This window comes from Artibeus jamaicensis, unplaced genomic scaffold (genome assembly GCF_021234435.1).
Source record: "Artibeus jamaicensis isolate MK-2021 breed Jamaican fruit bat unplaced genomic scaffold, CSHL_Jam_final contig_519, whole genome shotgun sequence".
Lineage (NCBI taxonomy): Eukaryota > Metazoa > Chordata > Mammalia > Chiroptera > Phyllostomidae > Artibeus > Artibeus jamaicensis.
The window spans coordinates 12,572,544-12,591,439 of record NW_026521871.1 but is presented as its reverse complement, the minus strand read 5'-3'; the positions used below and the strand labels follow the sequence as shown (position 1 = coordinate 12,591,439).

General features: G+C 48.6%; 1 protein-coding gene across 2 annotated transcripts in view; it reads right to left on the bottom strand.

Annotated features, from left to right (window-relative positions):
- Nucleotides 1–10,878: 10,878 nt before the first annotated feature.
- RFT1 (RFT1 homolog) overlaps nt 10,879–18,896 on the bottom strand; it is a 37,009-nt gene continuing 28,991 nt past the window's right edge. The window contains exons 11-13 of one of the 2 annotated variants that reach the window (XM_037134749.2): nt 17,117–17,222; nt 11,589–11,838; nt 10,879–11,275 (exon numbers count right to left, since the gene is read on the bottom strand). In XM_037134749.2, coding sequence (XP_036990644.2) covers nt 11,108–11,275; nt 11,589–11,838; nt 17,117–17,222 — 524 coding nt within the window. In that variant the 3' untranslated portion in view covers nt 10,879–11,107. The remainder of the gene's footprint in view (nt 11,276–11,588; nt 11,839–17,116; nt 17,223–18,896) is intronic. The other variant, XM_053669463.1, reaches the window with a different exon arrangement.

Here is an 18,896-nt window from a genome sequence, read left to right as displayed (position 1 = left end):
CTGGACTCTGTGTTTTCTCCAGGAAAACTCAGAGTCCACACTCCTGCTGGGGTCAGTCACGTTGAGGAGACTTTTATGGTGTTTAGTCAGAGTTCTATGATTTTGTAGGGAAGAGAAGGGAGAAAGAGAGAGAGAGAGAGAGAGAAAGGAGATGCTAGATTGAAGAAAAACAGATTGTAGCAGAAAGAAGATAGGATACTACTTAGCTTAGCAGAGAACAATGTTTACATAGTTTTAAACAGGTAAAGACTGGTAACAATTCAGCCCAAACCACGACATTGAAAGGTTGGGGGAAGAAGTGCGTAGAGAAGTGGCTATTATAACTCATTTTCCTATTATAAAAGGTCAATATTCTAAAGGGGGGAAGTCATAGCAAATTATTGAGAAATATGAATGGAAATGGAAGAAGAAATGGCCAAAATAACAGACAGTCATGGGCCAAGGAGGGGAAGCAGAACCTGCAGCTTTTGGATTATCAGCCTGGTTGCATTGTTCAGCTTCAAGAACTATGTACATGTATTATTTTGATCAAAATAAAAATTGAGAATAAAACCAGAGAGGGTTTAGAGAGAGAGCCAGTTGAGGTTTGAGAGATGGAGTAAACTGCCCGGGGCCTTGGAGTCAGGAGATGCCTCAGGAAGGGTCCACTTTTGGGTCAGCAGCACAAAGAAAAGTGAGCACAGAGTGCCCTTGTCAAGACCATGGATTTCAGCAAGTGTCCATGGAGGCCACAGACATGGGTCTCAGGCCCCAAGGGCTGCATCCCATTCCTCTGGGTGGGGAAACAAGGCCCTTGAGAAACAAGGCCAGGAGCCACACTTGCCCACAGAGGGAGGAGCAAGAGCAGAGGACCGAGACATCTGCTTGGTTCGTTCCACTTCCCTTTCTGTTTACTGGAGGCTTTTATCCTTAAATGTCTCATCTAGCTGGGCTGGCTAATCAGATTCTGCAGGAGGAGGGCTGGGGCATCAGTGACTTTACTGACCCTTCTTTTAACAGACACACAGTCTCAAGGCCCAGCCTGCTGCGCCCTTCCGTCTGTGGCTGAGGAGGTGGTGAAGCCGCAGTGTCGGATCCTTGTTGCTGACTTGTGCTTACCAGGGACATCAAGGGCCACTGCTCCTCCCGGGCTCTCCTGGCTGCTGCCGTGGGAAAGATCGCCAGCTGAATGACCACGGGACTGATTGCCGTGACGTTACAGTTTAGGCTGACCATTGCCTTGGAACCTGGCCTTGTGCAATGCCCCTTTCAGATGAGAAGCCCAAGTACAGTGGGTTCAGCCACTGGCCAGCATGTCCTGAGTCCTGGGCTCTAGGCTGGCTGGTCATCAAGCAGAGTGTGACAGGGCAGACTTTCTATCCTGAGCTCCCTTAGTGGCAAGGTTGGGGCTGAGGCAGTGACTTACTCTGGTACAGCAGGTGCATTCTTAGGGTTCATCCGCAGACAAAATGGAGAAATAGATCCTGTAGTCAGAGGTCTACGTAATGATATTCACTACATTGTAAACTACATAGCTTACCATGTAGCAACAAACCAGAGACCATCTTAAATGGCACACCATGCAGTAAAAAAAGAGCACTGTAGAGGGCAGTATAGGCAGGGCAAGAGGTGTGCCCTACATGCAAAGTGAAAGGAGACCATGGGCAAGATGTGGAGTTTCAGTAACGTCTGCAGCAGAGCACTGGCTTCCCCAGAATAATTCATATTTTAACATTTATAATTTAAAGACAAACATAAAATACATAATACTATCAGGACATAAGAGCATTTCTTATCAGGAAAAAGAAAACATGGAGGTATTTCAGTCTCTGTGATGGCTTCTGCTCTACCTCCCCAGCCCTAGGGCACAGCCTCGACTGGCCCTCCCGCTTCGCAGCCCCAAGGAACTGCCAAACTCTGCCTTATCCTTGGCCCCCACGGTGGCCCCTGAGCAACAGTGCACAGGGATTAGAACTTTTTGTAGATGGAGAAGGGTTAAAGCCACCCTAAGGATTTCAGGAAGACAAAAAGGAATTCCAGACAGGGCTGGAATTAGAATGTGATTTTCAGGCTCTCCAGCTCTGTCCATTATCTGGATCAACAGCTGGTCCCTGGGCCAGAAAGTCATCTCCCAAGCTATGACGGCCACCTCACGGTAGAGGTGGGGGAGTGACCCACAGAGACTGATGGGAGTGAGGGAGGCCAGGGGCAGCAGGCTGTGTGGATCCGAACCAGGCACATTCAGCTCGCAACTCTATAAGGAGGAGGAGGAGGAAGAAGAAAAAGAGGAAGGCCTGGCGGATGGACCCCCACCACTCAGATATGACCCAGACACCAAACGTCAACAGCCAACACCTTGCCCAAGGGTCAGCACCAGGCCCGGCCATGGCTGGTGTGTCTCTATGGTCTGGGGGTCCTACCCGTTGGCAGAGCACACAGCAAACTCCACGTAACTGCTGCACCTCCAGGTTCCCGAAGTTCTGACCTTTCTCTTCCTCCAGCTGCTTCTGAAAGGAGAAAGCCCCGATCTGCACCTGGCATCCCTCGTCCCAGCCCAGTGAAGGACAAACAAAAAGCAGGGTTTGCAGAGGTTAAGTCTGAGGGGCTGACTGCAAAGACATGACTGTTTGTAGTCTTTTCATGGGGCAAGGAGGAGGAAGGCAAGTGTCCAGATCAGTGGTGATGAGTAGGTTCGAGGTGTAGATGCTGGCGAAGTGGTGAGGGGGGCTGTGCAGGGGTGCCGGCGGCTCCTGTGGGTCGCCCTGGCCCGTGGCCACCCACCTGCACAGCAGGCCCAGTGCAGGCCTCCCGTTGTCTTCAGACACAGCCGAATTATCTTCTATCAGCAGGGGCCATTTTCCCTTTCTGCTTTAACCTAAGGCTGCAGAGAAACCTCATGGAGGGCTTCGGCAATTCCTCAAATTGCTGAGAATCATCTAATGAGCTTCTGAAGCATTGACTCTTGTTCTGGGAGACACTTAGGCTGAGCCTGAAAGAAGGCATTTGCCAGCGGCTCGTGGCCCTCCCCACAGGGGTTGCTTTGCTTCCCCAGGACCCGCCCTGGAGCTTGCCAAGTTCAGGAGGCCGCAGGCCCCTATGCCCTGTCTCCCTGACCGGGTCTGGGCCCTTTTAAGCTCCCCCCAGGCAAGGTGGCCGAAAAGGTGCTTTCATTTCCTCTTCACCTGCAGCTGTGCCTTAAAGGAAAGGGAAAAGGTTTCTACAGAAGGAAGAAAAGACTCAACCAGCGTCTGTGGACTGCAGTTAGGTGGGGAGGAGGAAGCAGGTAGGGGCAAAGCAAATGTTCCTCTCCAGCTCCATCAGGTTTATAATTCTACTCAAGAGAAAACCCTGGGCTAGCGTGGGGCACCCCCTGCTCAGTGCTTCACCTACACCTTTCTCATTCATTCCTTGCCCCAACCTATGAGGCAAGTGATCTTATTCCCGTTTTTAGATGAGTAAACTGAGTCTCAAAAAGATTCCCTACTTTGCTCAAGATCACACAACATGAAGTAGGGCTAGGTCTGTCTTCTGCCTCCAAGCCCCTTCTGGAACCACCGTAACCTGCCTTCCTAATTCTCCAGGGAGAAGGCAGACAAGGCTGTAGGACAAAGAGACAGGAGTAGAATGGCGACAGGGCAGCCTGGGAGGTCAGTGACACAGACAGCCCAGTGCGACAAGTAGGGCGTGAGAGTTGCAGGCAAACATCAGGGGGCCCTGGGGCTCCTGGGAGCGCCCTGCGAACCAGTCCAGGTGAGGCTGAGGAGGGATGAGGACTCGTGTTTGCCAATGCCACCTGTTCTGCATTAAGTGCTTTTTGTTGGTGACAGTGCCAAAGGAAAAGTGGCTAAATCACAAGTATCTGTAATGCCCGCGCTTCTCTCCTTTGCTAGCTCAGCCATATGCAGGTCTTTGAGTTGCGTCAATAGTGGGGGTCGGGGAGAGCAGAGCCTGGGCTGGGGGTGGAGGAGGGGTGGAGAGCGTGAGGGGAGGAATGATGGAAGGGTGGGGAGCAAGAGAGGTCCGGCAGGAGGCGCCGAACAGGATGTTCAGGGAGTGTTGCTTTGGGCTGCCTCTCCCAAGGTACCCGGAGCCAAAATTGCCAGTCCTACCCCTGCACTCCTGGCAGGCCGCACAAGGCGGGCTAGAGAGAGCTCCAGCCCTGGTTACAAAGCGAGGAAGTGGTCTAAGGCCCCGGGTCAGCCGTCCCCCGGCTCCTTGGTGGTGTCACCTGGGGTCAAGGACACCAACAGATGGGTGCTGAGTAGTACAGACAATGTTTTGTGACGCAACATAGTTTTTTGGCCAGATTTATTTCTCTCAAATATATATTCTTGCTAATGGTAATGCCTGTTTAAAACAATTATCTAAAATTCTTTAAGAAGGGATGAAGATTGAGACAGAGGAGGAACTGTCAGAGAAAATGAGTTATGGGAGGTCAGGGGAGGGGTTTAAAAGTCAAATCCTGTCATTTCAAACTTATTTTTATTAACAAAAAGAACCCTTCTTTCAAGCAAACTCTTCAACTAACCACCGAATTTCAAAACATAAAAACTATGCTGCTGCAGTTGGGGTGGGGGTGGGGCCTCCGCCCTCTGGCTCTGTGTTAAGACCACCGACTGAGTCCAGCCCCCTTTTGAATCTGGGAGGAAGGGGCCCAGAGTGGGGTGTGGGGGTCAGGACTGAAGCTGACCTAGGGGCAACTCATCAGGCCACTGTCTTCCTAGCTGGGTGGCCTAGGGCAAATCGAGCCATTTCTCCGTGCCTCAGTTTCCTCGCCTGTAACAGGTAGGCAATAGAAGGGGCTGCTGTGAAGACTTCACAACTGACATGTGCCGAGTGTGCCATCACACGGTACCTGGCCTGTGCTCGGTGCCCCACGACTGGTGCAGCGCAGCAGACTTGCTCCAGTTCACTCAGCGAGTCGGAGAGGGGCAGCCAGTCTGGGCTATGACCAAGGGCATGTGCCCGGCACCACAGCCATTTAGAAAACGAAGCCCCGCTCATGTGCTTCAGAAGGCAGCAGGGGCGCCGGTGGCTTTCCCAGTTATGGTGAAGATGAAAGGACGCCACAAGCAGGGCACCTCTGGAGTCCTTCCACCCAGAGCCCGGCTCTCGGCCCCGTGTTCACAGGTTTGCGGCAGGCCTGCCGAGAGAGGGAGCACGAGCTGCCACTGTGCCTGGGCGTCCTGCCATCAGCCCCACTGGAGAGCCTGGGCTCCACATGGTCTCACTCACGGTTACAAAAGAAAAAGTGCAAGTACCTCTGTCCCTTCCACTGATCCCCACAGTCCGACATCTGCACACCTGCAAGAACACTGTCTTGTCATTGGAGAGATGCCACTTAGGGATCTCACAAGCCACATGTGTTACTGTCCGAGGGGGAACAGAAGGGAAAGCTGTTTTAGCAACATTCCCTAGCTTGGCTGGGATTACCTGTGGAGGAAAATGTGGTTCTCCTCGTGGCTACCCTGTTTTGACTCTCCTGGTCTCTCTGGTTCCCCAGCAGGCCCGATGGGACTGCGCTCCGAGGCTGGACTTCATCAGCACTGGGGTTCCCAACACGCACCCACTGGAAGGACTGTGGCCCCTGTGTCACCCAGCTCCCTCTCAGACTTCTCATCGTTCTCCTGGGCACAGTGGTGCAAACTAGAAGGCCTGCTTTCTGAAAGAGGGCCTCTGGGCCCCTTACGCCATCGGCCCTGGCGATTCAGCAGAGTGAGGAGTCGGTGAGCTGAGAACAAAATCAAGGCTGCCCACAGTGACTCTGACTTCGTTTCCCAAGTCCCCCTTCTCTCTCACTCGACGTGGCTGCACGGGAGCCACACGCCATTAGTTCCACATAATTGAAAACTGTGTCAGGCTCTCCCAGACACGAACCAGAAACATGCTGCGCAGTTGTCACCTCCAACGTGACTAATGCAGTCGTGTCTTAATTAGTCACTGCTCACGGACTGGACAAACGCCATCACAGCCCCATTTCAACAACTCAACTTGTGACAGGGTGGTGCAGATGAGACTAAAAGACCAAGACTTGCCGTTTTGGGGGTCCCTTCCCACGAGCACTGTGAACTGAGGTGGCTTCTGCCGAATGCACGTGTCATGCCAGGGCAACACTGTGGCAGCAGAGTCAACAGGGCCATAACCTTGGGACACATTTATTGGAGGGAGAGAGGAAAGGAGACATATGAATGGTGGTCTCAAAGATTCTTTCACAAGTTAGTGATTATCTTACAGACGCCTCCTGCAGCTCAGCTAAGGCCGAAGGGTCCATCCTGGATGCACCGGGCACCCTGCCCAGACCCTGCCCAGAGAGAGCTGGCTGAACCAGCAGGCCCGCCCAGCCCACAGGCAGACCATCCCCTGGCTCACTTATGACCCAGGACCCGCAGCCGCTGCTCTACAGAGACGACCAGGGCCAGTTCTCCTTCAGGGGCCTCCCACTCGGAACAGAGCTTACAGCTGAGAGGAGAGACTGGGGGCTGAATATAAAAGGTGGTGAAGAAAGGATGTCTCATCAACAGAAAAAGCTGGGCCTCAACGCTGAGAGCAGCACTGGGTTCCGAGAACTCTTCCTCTCGCGGCCCCACCCTCTTTTCCAAGCTCCCAGGGCCCTTTGCTCATGCAGCCTCACAGGTGCAACAACCAGAGCCCTTCAACTCTCCAGGAACCTACAGAAATGACTAAGATGGAAATAAAATTTACTGGTTGCAAAGTACACACAAACCTTCAAAACTGATGTTTAAATGTCTGCAGAACATAACATTGTGCCAATGAGCCAACAACCATTGTGCATTTAAATACCCACTCTGTCGATGTGTGACGCAGTGGTACTGTAACAGGCTCGACACAGCGAGGGCTCCAGGAGTGAGGTGCAGGAGCCTTCGGAGGCTGGGACGGAGCTCCGGGCACACTTACTCTGCTGAGGACCTGTTGTACGAAGGGAAAGACCTAACTCCCTCCATCTCACCTGATTTAAGCCACACTGCCCAGGAAGGGTGGAGAGATTACAGGTGAAGAATGGACTGCATTTTGGTATGGGGCACCCAGCAACTTCTGCTGCCTCTTCTGGAGGATAACAAGGAGGTTTTATAAGACTTCCTTCACTAGGTCCCTAAAGAAGGCTGAACTACATTAAGAAGCCCATTTTCCCATTTTAGTCTGATATACCTGGCAGTTCTGGTTAAAAATGAATGACACGAAATAATGAGACGTCTTACAGTAATTGGGGTCAGACTGATGATTCAAATCAATGAGTCTTCCTTCCCAAGTTCTTCAAATAAAACATCTTTTCTGCTACTCTTAAAAGTGAATTAGCAAATGAAATATTTACAGCACTGAGGACTAATTCTCCCAGGCACAGTAGCAATAGTAAAACAAATCATTTTTCATCTGGGTCTGATTGGCTCGAAGTCTCGGTTCCTTCCTGGAGACTCAGGGAATCGGAAGCAAATAAAGTGCTGTTTCGGAGTGGAATTCTTGTTTGGCTGTTCTTTCCAGTTCTCTGTGTTTCCTGTCTTCAAGACATTTCTAGGGGAAGCCTGGCAATTAGGCTTTGGCTTATCTTCTTTCTAAATCTGGTCTTTTCTGACCGGCTCCGCAGGCCTCCAGCCTCCCACAACCCTCCCAGAGCCACTGAGAACCTCGAGCAAGTAGCACCCTGAACCCCTGGGCAGCTCCTAGGAGTTCTCTACACAGAGCTCCCATGAGAGTTCCGCCCCCTCTGCCATCAGTGCCAAGGCTCACCCCTCTGCCCCTGGCCTGGCCTCCCCTAGGAGCAGGGGTGTGTGGGTGTGTAGGTGTGGGAAAGGGTTCCCCAGCTTCTTTCCCTTCTCTTGTCCCCACCTGGGCCTGCCCCGCTTTCAGTCATGGCTCATCAGAGACGATGGCAGGGATCGTGTCCTCCCTGCTTTACCCCTGTAGCTGAATTCTACGCATCCCAGAGGCCTCACGGCAGCATTCCAAGCTCCTACCTTCTGGGGCCCGAGCAGCATCTTACCCGAGCCCCTTCTCCTTCAGGTCCTGGATGCTCTCAGCTCCTCTTTCCTCAACATCCAAAGCTGCTTAGCAGAGTCCCTGAAGGGGTTATTTTACATCTCAGTGTGAAAGAGTCACTGAGTCCTTCTCTGGAGGCATGGAATTTCTAGTCTCCTCTCTCATTATGGAATAATAGCCTTTGACCTCAGGAAAGAAAATTCTAACACTGACTAAGACAGACATAAGGGCTGGCGATACCCTGGGTTCCCTAACAATCACACTGCCTGCGATCACATATGCGGCCGTGCTTTTGTAAGGCAGGGTCAGTCCTGAGCCACCGAAGAATGGCTGCTTCATTTAAAAGCATGACCAAGACAAGGGCCAGCAGACAGAGAAGATGGGAGAGAAAAGGGCAACAAGCAACAGGGAATTCTGCTTCCCGACAGAAGCGGGGAGCAGTGAATGCACCACCAGGCCTTTTGGTCCCAGACACGAGGCTCTGTCCCAGAGGCCAGGACACTGCCCTCTGTTGGGAACCACGGTCCAGTCACAGCAGTCAGTGCGGGACAAGTGCTCTGGGGAGCACTGGAAATGGCTCATGTACTCAGCTACTCACCTACCTTTCTTCAGAAATTTAAGAAAAAATGTTTTCCTTTTTGGGAAGAGGAGGGGTATGAAAGAACTGCAGATATAAGACAATAATTTACTGATTTTAAAATCAGGATATTGGCATGTATTTGGCAACATGACTACACTCAAGGCCAGAAAAAAGGCAGGAGAAAGTGTTCTGCTAGAGCGAGGCCGGGGAAGCGGCAGGGAGTGGGCAGCAGAAGCACGGCTGCTTGGAGACGGAGCCCGGCCACTGAGGAGCCCGCCCGCTGAGGAAGTGTGCAGAGGCTCAGCAGCACAGCAGCCCCTTCCAGAGGGCTCTGGCAGGCAGGTCTGTGCGGCTGAAGCAGCACAGAAAAAAAATACTGTTATTTTTACCACCAAAGACTTCTTCATATCATAAAAGGATGTGCTTTAGAGATTTGTTTCCATGGAGAAGTAACCTCACTATATTTTAAGTGGTACTCACAGGCCAAAATGTGATTCCCTCCAAAATCCTTTCTGGGTGAAGGCAGACTGCAGGGGGACGAGCGATGGGAGAGCAAGCACGCGCTGCCACGCTAGAGGGCAGAGCAGAAACCTTGCTGGTGCTGCAGCTGACCAGCGAGTCAGCGATGCCGCCCATGCAACAGCAGCTCCCTCCCTGGGGCACAGAGCAGACACCGTGGATGGGTGCACAGCTGATGAGGACATGGGCGTGCCAACCTCGGCTTGCCAAAAAAGCTGATCCCAGAACCCTGCCCTGAGAGACGCAGATTCTAAAGGTCCGGAGTGGGTCCCGGGAACCTTCTTTTATATTGAAGTCCAGGGGATTCCGAGGCAGGAAATTCAGGGACCATACTATAGGTCTGAAGTCAAGTGAGCACAAGGTGAGTGACTAGGTCCTAGAGGATGGCATTGGGGGGCCAGTGGCAGCACAGAAGGAGCTTCCAAAGGCTAAAGACCCATCTCTACACACTCAAGAGACAAAAAAAAGGTACACAGGAGGGAGGGCTGCCTTCTCCCTGTGCCACCTATCCTACCCCTCGGGACAACCAGCTCTTCCGAGCTAGCCTGACCCTGCCTTACTTACAAAGGCATGATCAAGGCCGGGCTTTTAGAGGGCCTCTGATTCTCAGCAACAGCCTGCGTTTAGCTACTTCCCCCCCACCCCAGTTAGTCAAAGCATTCTCCCCTTGAATAGGCAAATGGTGCGGAGGCGACTGGGCCCTAATCTCGGTGTGCTGCTGGGTCTTGATCCTTGGCCCCTTGGCTCTGGCTCAGGGCAGTGGATCTAAGTGCATGCATTTTGGCCAAAGCACTGTCTGGTACAAGTGAACCGGCCCAGCTGAACAGCCTGCTCTCTGAGTGTAAACATAGGACATATGGGGATGCCAGGGCTGGGTGATTACTATTATCATTCAGGATACAGTTTGTGCAGCTAGCTCCAAAGGTCAATCACATGCAAAAAAAATTACTACGTTAATGAATGAAAAATGCTTTGCTGGCTCAGAACAAAGCTTGGCGATCTCACCTGTTGGGTGCAAGGTGCAGAGAGGTGAGCTCTAAGCCTGGACTCCCACTGTGTCCTGGAAGACCAGACCCACAGCCTGCCACTCTCGTCCTGGGGCTGGACATCAGGTGTACTGACCATGCTGGAAGTAATGGGTCAGTGGGAGGGCCTTGTGAGACTTGCCACATATTAGAATTTATTTTATTCTGAGGAAAAAAAGATGCATCTGTTCAACTTCAGTTGGCATCTGTGCCTGTCCACATGGGAAGTGGACGTGGCCCACTTCCCGCTGCAAAGTAACATTTCCATCAGCGGACAAGGTAGCTCACACGGATCAGTTTCCTTCCAAACTCCCCTGTGCAGGTGCTCAGGCCAGGGGTCTTGAGCCAGCCTGCACCTGCTCCGGGAAGGCATGTGTCAGCCCAGGGAACACAGCAGTGAAGATGACATGTGACTCTGCCTCATTAACTTGGGGAAATGTGATCTGAAGGACTTCGAGTTTTCATTTCCCAGGCTTCTATTGAGTAACATTTTTCCTTCTCTAAAAACCCAGACCACGGGGCTGCCAAGGGAAAAGCCACAGCTCCAGGGTCACCTTCGTTCTTCTTTGGTGCCTAACATCAGCCTTCCCTCCTCCTTTCATAGTGTCAGTCAAATATTCCTCTGAAGGGGAAGACGGCTGCATCTCTTTTTTTTTTGTACCAGATGATTAACTATTAACATCCAAGGTAGAGGTTGTTGGAGTATGTAGCTCCTAAGGTCAATCATACCCAAAGGAATTACTATATTAATCAAAAGGGAAAATACTGATTAGAACAAAACAATGAAAAAAATAACTGTATGTATTTTAAAAGAGCTTTTGGTCTTCCCCTAAAAATGGAACTTCCCCTTCCCGACACAGATGTAAATGGACAGCAAATGTTTGGCCCAGCGGTTCTCTCCAATGCCCCACCTTCCGGGGTTGGTCTCAATCCTCTGCAGGGCTCTTCTGCCCAGGAAATGTGTTCTGCCCACAGCTAGTCCAGGTGCACAGGCATCAGTGAATCCCTCAGGTCACGTCATTTTGCCAGAAAGTCTGGACATGCCTAACTGAGTCCTAAGAAAGTGAATTAGCTTGGTCTCGGTGAAGAAGACTGTCCCGAGAGTCGCTCCCAAACAGAAGGCCCCCACAGCCACGTGCACCAGCCTGGCCAGCCAGCCTTGCTCACAGCAGAAGAACACCTGCAGAAAGAAACCACTGTCACTGCCCACCTTCCGCACCTCCTCCCTCTGGGACAAGCCAGGGAAAGCAGAGGCACTTTTGAGTCAGACAAAAGGTCTGACAACTATGTACTGAGGGTCTAATCTGTCCCCAAGGGTGACATGGTTTGGTAACAGCTACCACAAGATGATGTCCTCAAGGCTCAGGGGAAGGGATAAGAGGTGCCAGATACTTGTCCAGCTGCTTCAGGAAGAGCGGGAAGGGGAAGCCTAGAGCGAGGAACAGTGGACAGGTTATCAAAGCATGTAGTGTGATGGCTGAAGGGATTCTCACCTCTGAAATACCAGTAATCCCACCACTGAGGGCAAATGCTCCCAGGAGGACCGGCGACAGCTGCAGGCCAGCCAGAGGCCTGTAGGGGCTCTCACGGTAGTAGCGGTGGATGAAGCAAAGGCACTGTGTGATCCGAATGCCCATGTTAAAGCAGTTGGCCAAGATGAAGCCCACACTGCCACACCAATGGGTCAGGAGATAGGATAACACCAGGAATGAAAATGACAGGGCCAACATTGTGAAATTGTACCTGGGGAGAGGAAAACAAGCAAAGCAGGGCAGTGGGCAACTCGTCTGAAAACAGAACTCCTGCAAAAAAAGTGGCCATGATCACGAAATCATAGAAATCACTTGAGTTCCCATAATCCAGCTGGTTTTCATAACATTAAATGCTATATAGATAATAAGGAAATCTCATTGTCCTCCTCACCCCTGAATGGAAGAGTAAGAAAATGAGCAATTCAAGATATGGTTAGTTTAAGTGGCACTTTGTGATCAAAAACCATAAAACTCCTATTCAGCCCAAGTCTTGAATGTGAGGCATAAGAATAGGACACAGGTAATAATCATATACGAATGCTAACTCTGGCGGGCGCTGTGAGGGGTGCTGTGAATGAACACACATAGCCCTTGCCCCTTGGAGTTTAGGTTCATTTTGCAGACAAGGAAACCAGGCACACAGTCTGAGTAATCTGCCTAGGGAGTGAGCCAACACTCCAACCTGACCCCTGGCCCCTAAACCTTAGCACTGCACACTGTTTCCTTTGGGAAATGCAGAAGCTCTGTAACCTTGGCCAGTGGACGTCACTCAAGGCAAATAGCCAGCCTCCAAAAAGAAATGTAAATGGGGAGTGAGGCCTGGATTATATTCAAGGGTCCCCAGACTCTTACACGTCCTTCCTTCTCTCTCTGCGTCTCTAGAGCTCTCTGGAGTGGATTGCATGCTCCTTCCTTTTGCTTCTCTTATTTCAAAGCAGCACGTCACTTAGTTATCTTCAGTTTTCAGCAAAGAAAACTGAGTCTCAGCAAAGGTAAAAGAGCCACCATAATCCTCCAAAAAGCTTGTGGTACAGCATCTAGTTTCCACACAGTGCACAGCAAGCATTCTAAGTGTACAGTTGAGGGAACCAAACCCCTTAGGTGCCCTCAAAGTGTGTCTGCTGGTTGGGAAACCTCGGAGGCCGCTGGTCGGGTTTTGTCCATGAGGGTGGCAAGACAGCCACTGTGTCCACTGGATACTCAGGTACCAGTCCTCAGGCCGACTAAGCCCAAGGTGCTATGCAGATATACTTTATCAGAATGGGTGGTAAGAATACTTCCTGACATACATACATACACACACACAACTATACTCCAACAGGAAACATGTGCGCTTTCATCCAGAAAGGAATTTGTCTGTTTCTTAGTTGAGAGAGTCTCTTTTAATGAATGAGTAATGAACGTGCATGAGCCCATACCTTCACAGAGTAAGTTTCTCCATTACTAGTCAGTGATCAGAGTGGCTGACTTCATAACAAGTCATTGAGGGGGGACCCATCATAGACCAGTACTCTGAACTCTTTTACAAAAAGAAGCAGAAATGTGTAATCTTGGTTTTTTCCCCCAGAAAAACTGTATCAGAAAGATCTATGATACCCCCAATCCTTAGAGTTTAAGCCATAGGTTCATAAACTTTCAAAGTCATCCTCACCCAACTGCAAGTCAAATGGCCACAGTGAATGAACCCATCACTAATGCAAGGGATGAACTCAACAGTGCATCTGCTTTGGTGTGGGGGGAGCTGATCATGATGGGATCCACTGTTTTTCACTAGAATAGGACTCTGCACCTGTTGAAGTTTCTAGAACTAATATATAGTCTTAAAGGTATAAGCCAGGAAAAAATGAAGATTTCAAAGATGCAATTAAAATATCACTATTTAAATCAATGCCAAATTAATGACAATAATGACTATTCTCATTTAAACAGTAAATATTTATGAATGCTTAGTTTTCCATGGCCCTAAGACACTGAGCTTAACATCATGCTTATCAAAAGACAGAAGGTCAAGGATGTTGACTGCAGCGGCAACCAAAGCATCCCCCAGTGGGCGCTAGTTGAGTAAATCAAGGCGCAGCCATACAGTGCAGCCGGCGTGCACTGCAGCTTCTGCAGCTGTGAAAAAGACGGCGTCAGTCTATGTGCCACAGCGAGGAGACTGCACACGTCCTCCATTCAACAGCTGTCAAGTCCTACTCGGTGCTGAGCACTTGGGGCCAGGGTTGCAAAGGCCAAAGGAGCTGTCAGTCCTGGGCCTTTGCAACCCTGTCCCCTCTGCCTGGACAGCTCTGTGCCTCTCTGCATGGCAGACTCTTCTTGTTCATCCAGGCCTCGGCTTAAATGCCACCTCCTTGCATGGGCCTCCCAATCTAGAAAGGGCCCCACTCTCACTATATAACCCTGTTTCAGTTCTCTGTACAGCAAAGTATTTTCTTGTTTTTTATTTATTCACTATCTGCCTCTCCCACTGTCTGCTCCAGGAGAATAGGGATCTCGTCCATCTTGTTCATTGCTGTATTCCTGGAGCTTAAAACAGTATTTGTTAGAGAGTAGATGCTCAAAAAGCATTTGTCAAATGAACAAAAGAAAATGACATATCCTTAACAAAACAGAACAAAAATTCTTCAATAGGGCATAATGAAAAATTCATAAATCATATTCTATGTATTATGAGGTTATTAACAAAAAAGCAACTTACAATTCAAATGATGTTCTAATATTTAACATCCAACAAAATGCCTTGTTTTTGTTTATAAAAACACTGATCAGTCTGAAGTTGGTTAGGTAAAAGCCCATGTTTTGGCCCCAGCTGGTGTGGCTCAGTAGATTGAGTGCCAGTTTACGAACTGAAAGGTTGCTGATTCGACTCCTGGTTGGGGCACATGCCTAGGTTGTGGGCCACGTTCCCAGTTGGGGGTGTGCAAGAGGCAACCAATCGATGTTTCTCTCCCTTTCTCTCCTTCCTTCCACTTTCTCTAAAAATAAATAAATCTTTAAAAGCCCATAATTTTATCAATATTTTTTTCAATTCAGAATCCAAAAGGTCCAGTGTAAACCACTCACAACATTTAATTAAGCCACCCAATTCTATTGTACTACAAAAATCCTTACTAGAGCTCTGTCTGGTTAAGTTCCCAGAGATGAAAATATGCCAGGGGTCCGTGATGAGCTCAGGTGCTCCGTGTGTTCAGACCAGGGTCAGGGCCTACTGTGTTTAACACAAATCTGAAGACTCCGTCTAAAGCCACATTTTACTCTTAAGGAAAGTGAGCCACTTCAGATGAGAACTGCATTAGAAGGCACTCTGCTCTCTCTTCTCTCTGTTGACTACTAATAGCATAAAAATAATTTTCCAGATATTTATATACTTTTAAAATCTCATTACAACTAACTTAAGAGTTGTTTCTTTGGCTCAATGAATCATAAGAGGAAAAATAGCAACCAGCCACTGACCATATTCCCTCATGATTTGGTTGTAGGAGACTTTTGTTTAACATTTTAATCAGGAATAATGTTGATTCTTCCCCTTAACACTAATGCTAAAACTACTGTAGCAAAATTCCCTTCAAAGAGATAGATTCCTAGTCCAGAGCTCTTTCCACTATGCCTGAGTGCCTCTTTTAGTATGTTTTAAATTATATTTAAAAATTATTTCAGCCCTGGCTGGTGTGGCTTAGTGGACTGAGCACCAGCCTGCGAACTGAAAGGTCACTGGTTCGGTTCCCAGTCATGACACATGCCTGGACTGCAGGCCAGGTCCCAAGTTGGGGTGTGCGAGAGGCAACCGATAGATATATTTCTTGCACGCTGATGTTTCTGTCCCTCTCCTTCTCCCTCCCCTCCCTTCTCTCTAAAAGTAAATAAGTAAAATCTTTAAAAATTATTTCATATTAGAAGCACCTTTCAAATAAAAATAAAGTATTTTTCAAAATTAAACTTAAATAGACTTTTCTATCCATGAAAAAAAAAGAGGGGAAGGATGGATTCAAAGCTATTTAATGGCTATAACTAACTATCTGAAGTGAACATCGTGTTTAGACCACTATTTGAAAACTATGTGCGGTGACCCAGAAGCAGGCTGGAAAATCAACTTAGTGGGTTATGATATGGCAGTTTAAAAGTGAAACAACCGGCGGATTAAAAACCGCCAGTGTGTCCTGCACATACTTGGTATACCCACCACATTGTGAAAGCAGACAGTTTCAGTCATATCCACCTAAAAATATATGTTGGATCACAGCACTCAATGTCGTTTTTACTGTGAAAGCTGGTTTGGACCAGCAGTTCCTTAGGCCCTAGCTATCATCAGAAATCTCCTGAAGACGTGTAATGAGAGATTCCTTGGCCCAAGCCCCTACAATTCTAGTTCCACGGGTCTAGGAAGGGGCTAGAACTTCCTACAGGAATCTGAAGAGTCTGGTCAGGAACTGCTTTTCTGGACTCTAGTCCTAAACTATGGTGTAGCAAACAGTCACCAAGCTTCTCTGCGAGACAGTCCAACATGGAAAGAGGAGAGGCTGCTGGGAACGAGAGGAAGGGCTCCCCAACTCTTTGAACTATGCTTTTCCATCCCACCCCCACCTCTGGGCCTCTGAGGACCTCCTGCAGCACTCAGGGCAGTACAGAGGCAGCACAAACACCCCGAGGGACCCAGGCCCCAGGGGGCAGAGGGATAATGAGGACCACGCATCCTATTACCTATCACCACCCCTTCTACTCTCTCTTCTTCTCCCAGTCACTTTGATCTGTCTCTTTAAACTCATCCTGTAGTGTTATCTTAAGATATTGCCTTGCTAGTTTTGGCATCTGGACACAAGAAATGAATGATCTTGTGTGTGAGGTTCTTAATCAGCAGTTCATGTCAGAATTGCTGAGGAGCTTCTGAAAACACACACATGTGGTTAGGCGCCTGTGATTCTGTAGGTGTGGTGGGAGAGAGAGTGGTGGAAGTAGGTGGACAGGAATCTGCATTTCTAACAAGCTGTGTGAAGGATTCTGACTCATAACCAGGGTTAAGTACCTCTGCTTAAAGTTCCAGGGCAGAGGTCCTGATCTGGTATCAACAGATGGGAAAAAATTATGGTAAAACATGGATGTGTACTTGAGCTTTTCTCTGAGGAGAAATGTCACAGATCCCTGAGGTTCTTAAGGATCTATGAATCAGATTCTCAGGGGTAGGTCTCTTCTTGGACACACTCCTTGGTAACCCACTGGAGCACTGGGCAAGGAGGTGTTGGAGTGGAGCTTGTCTTGTGCCTGCCTCTGCAAACCTGGAGTAACATAACCCTTCCTGGCCCAGATTTCTTCCTCCACAAATGGTGCATGTGCAGTGGAGAGCCCGGGGAATGCACTGTACTCATGGGCTGGGTGCAACTTCTAAAAGAGCCTTCTATGAATGCATGCCCAGAATGATGAGAAAGAAGACTGGTGAGTTACTTCGCTTTGGCTATAAAGGCCATGATTAAAGATGTGTCTTTAAGGTTACCTACCTGTCGACTTGTTCTTTGCTCATGGCAGCAAATGTGAAGCACTCAGTTACCCCATTGACAGCCAGCAGGAGGACATAGAGACAATAGGAACGCAGCAGAACAGGACCTGTAAGGAAGCAACCCACTGAGATACCACAGCACAAACGGGAGGTCCACATCCACCCTCGGTTTGGCTGGGTGATCAGAGCAGGGTCGTGAGCCCTGCTGGTATCATCAACGGGCAAATGCATGCTCAAGCCTATAGTCTTAATTATCTGGAAGGACTCCTAGCATTCCACGGCACTGACTGAAATAAACAGCTAAAAACAAAAGGACAAGTATGAATAAGTGTACACATCTCTTGCTTAACAACTAAAAGCTTATCTGGCCAGCAAGCAAATCTAGCTTTTTATTTTTATTTTTTTATTATTATTTTTTTTTAGTTTCTTTTTAAAAAAATTTTTCAAGTACAGTTTTCTGTTTATTTCTCCCATCCCAGCCCATCCCTCCCCCATGTACCCCACCTCCCTCCCATTTCCACCCCCCTTAGTTATTGTCCCTTATACTTGTTCCTCTAAATCCCTCCCATTTTTTCCCCTTAAATTCCCTCCCTTCTCCCTAGCTTTTTAAATCAGCATGAAGAGGATGCTAGTTGGAGTACTCAAGGACACAAGTGGCCCTGCATGTTAAGAGAACCTCAGTTGAAAAAGTCCTGAAGAAAAGATCTTGAGGAGAAGTGCAAGTTCAGCAGCAGCAGGAAGCTATGGAGATAGAATATCCACAAATTTACAGGGAGAATCAGAGCCCACAGTGTTATTTTTTTCTAAAATGAAGTAATACAGTTTTATAGCTAAATAACAAGCTTCAAAAAAACCTGCTAACAAAAGATCAGAAGCCTTCAGAATGGATTGATTCCCTCTTTTAAGAGAGCCATTATCAAGAGACAGCCAAGAAATCAGTAATGTAATAAACATATATCCAAACCGTAACCCAGTAATTCCACTCCCAGGTGTACTGCGCATAGAAATAAAAGAATGAGTTCACAAAAACACTTGTACATAAATGTCCATAGCAATTTTATATAGAATAGCCCAAACTGGCATCAACAAAAGGATAAACAATCTGTGGGCCATCCATACAAAGAAATATTCAGCAATCAAAGAGAAAAAAAAACAAAAACTACTGAACCATGTAAAAATATGGATGAATCTCAAAAACTTTATACTGAAGGAAAGAAGAAAACCACATAATAAATAAAAATGAAAAAATAAAAAGAAACTAAATGCACAAACGTCCCTGTTGTGATATTTCATTCGCATAACATTCTTTCTTAAAACAACACTGATCTATGGAGACAGAAGTCAGAACAGAGGACTTCTGGCCAAGATGGAGGTAGATACACTTTGCCTCCTCACACGACCAAAATAAAGACAACAACAAATTTAAAAACAAAAGACGGCCAGAAAATCGGACTGCATAAAGTCCAACAACCAAGGAGTTAAAGAATTCACCAGACTGGTAGGAGGAGTGGAGACGAGCAGCCAGGGTGGAGAGGTCACATGGCAAGGTGGTGGCTGGAGGACTGGGCGGGCGAGATAGTGGCTGGCAGACTGGGCGGTCCCACACGTGTGGGCAGATAAAACAGAAAGAACAGCTGGGGATCAAGACAGACCATGCAATCCAGGGATCCAGTGTGAGGAAATGAAGCCTCAAAAGCTCTGGCTGTAAAGACCTGTTGGGGCTACAGTGGCAGGAAGAGAAACTCCCAGCTTCAAAGAAGAGTTCATTGGAGAAACCCCAC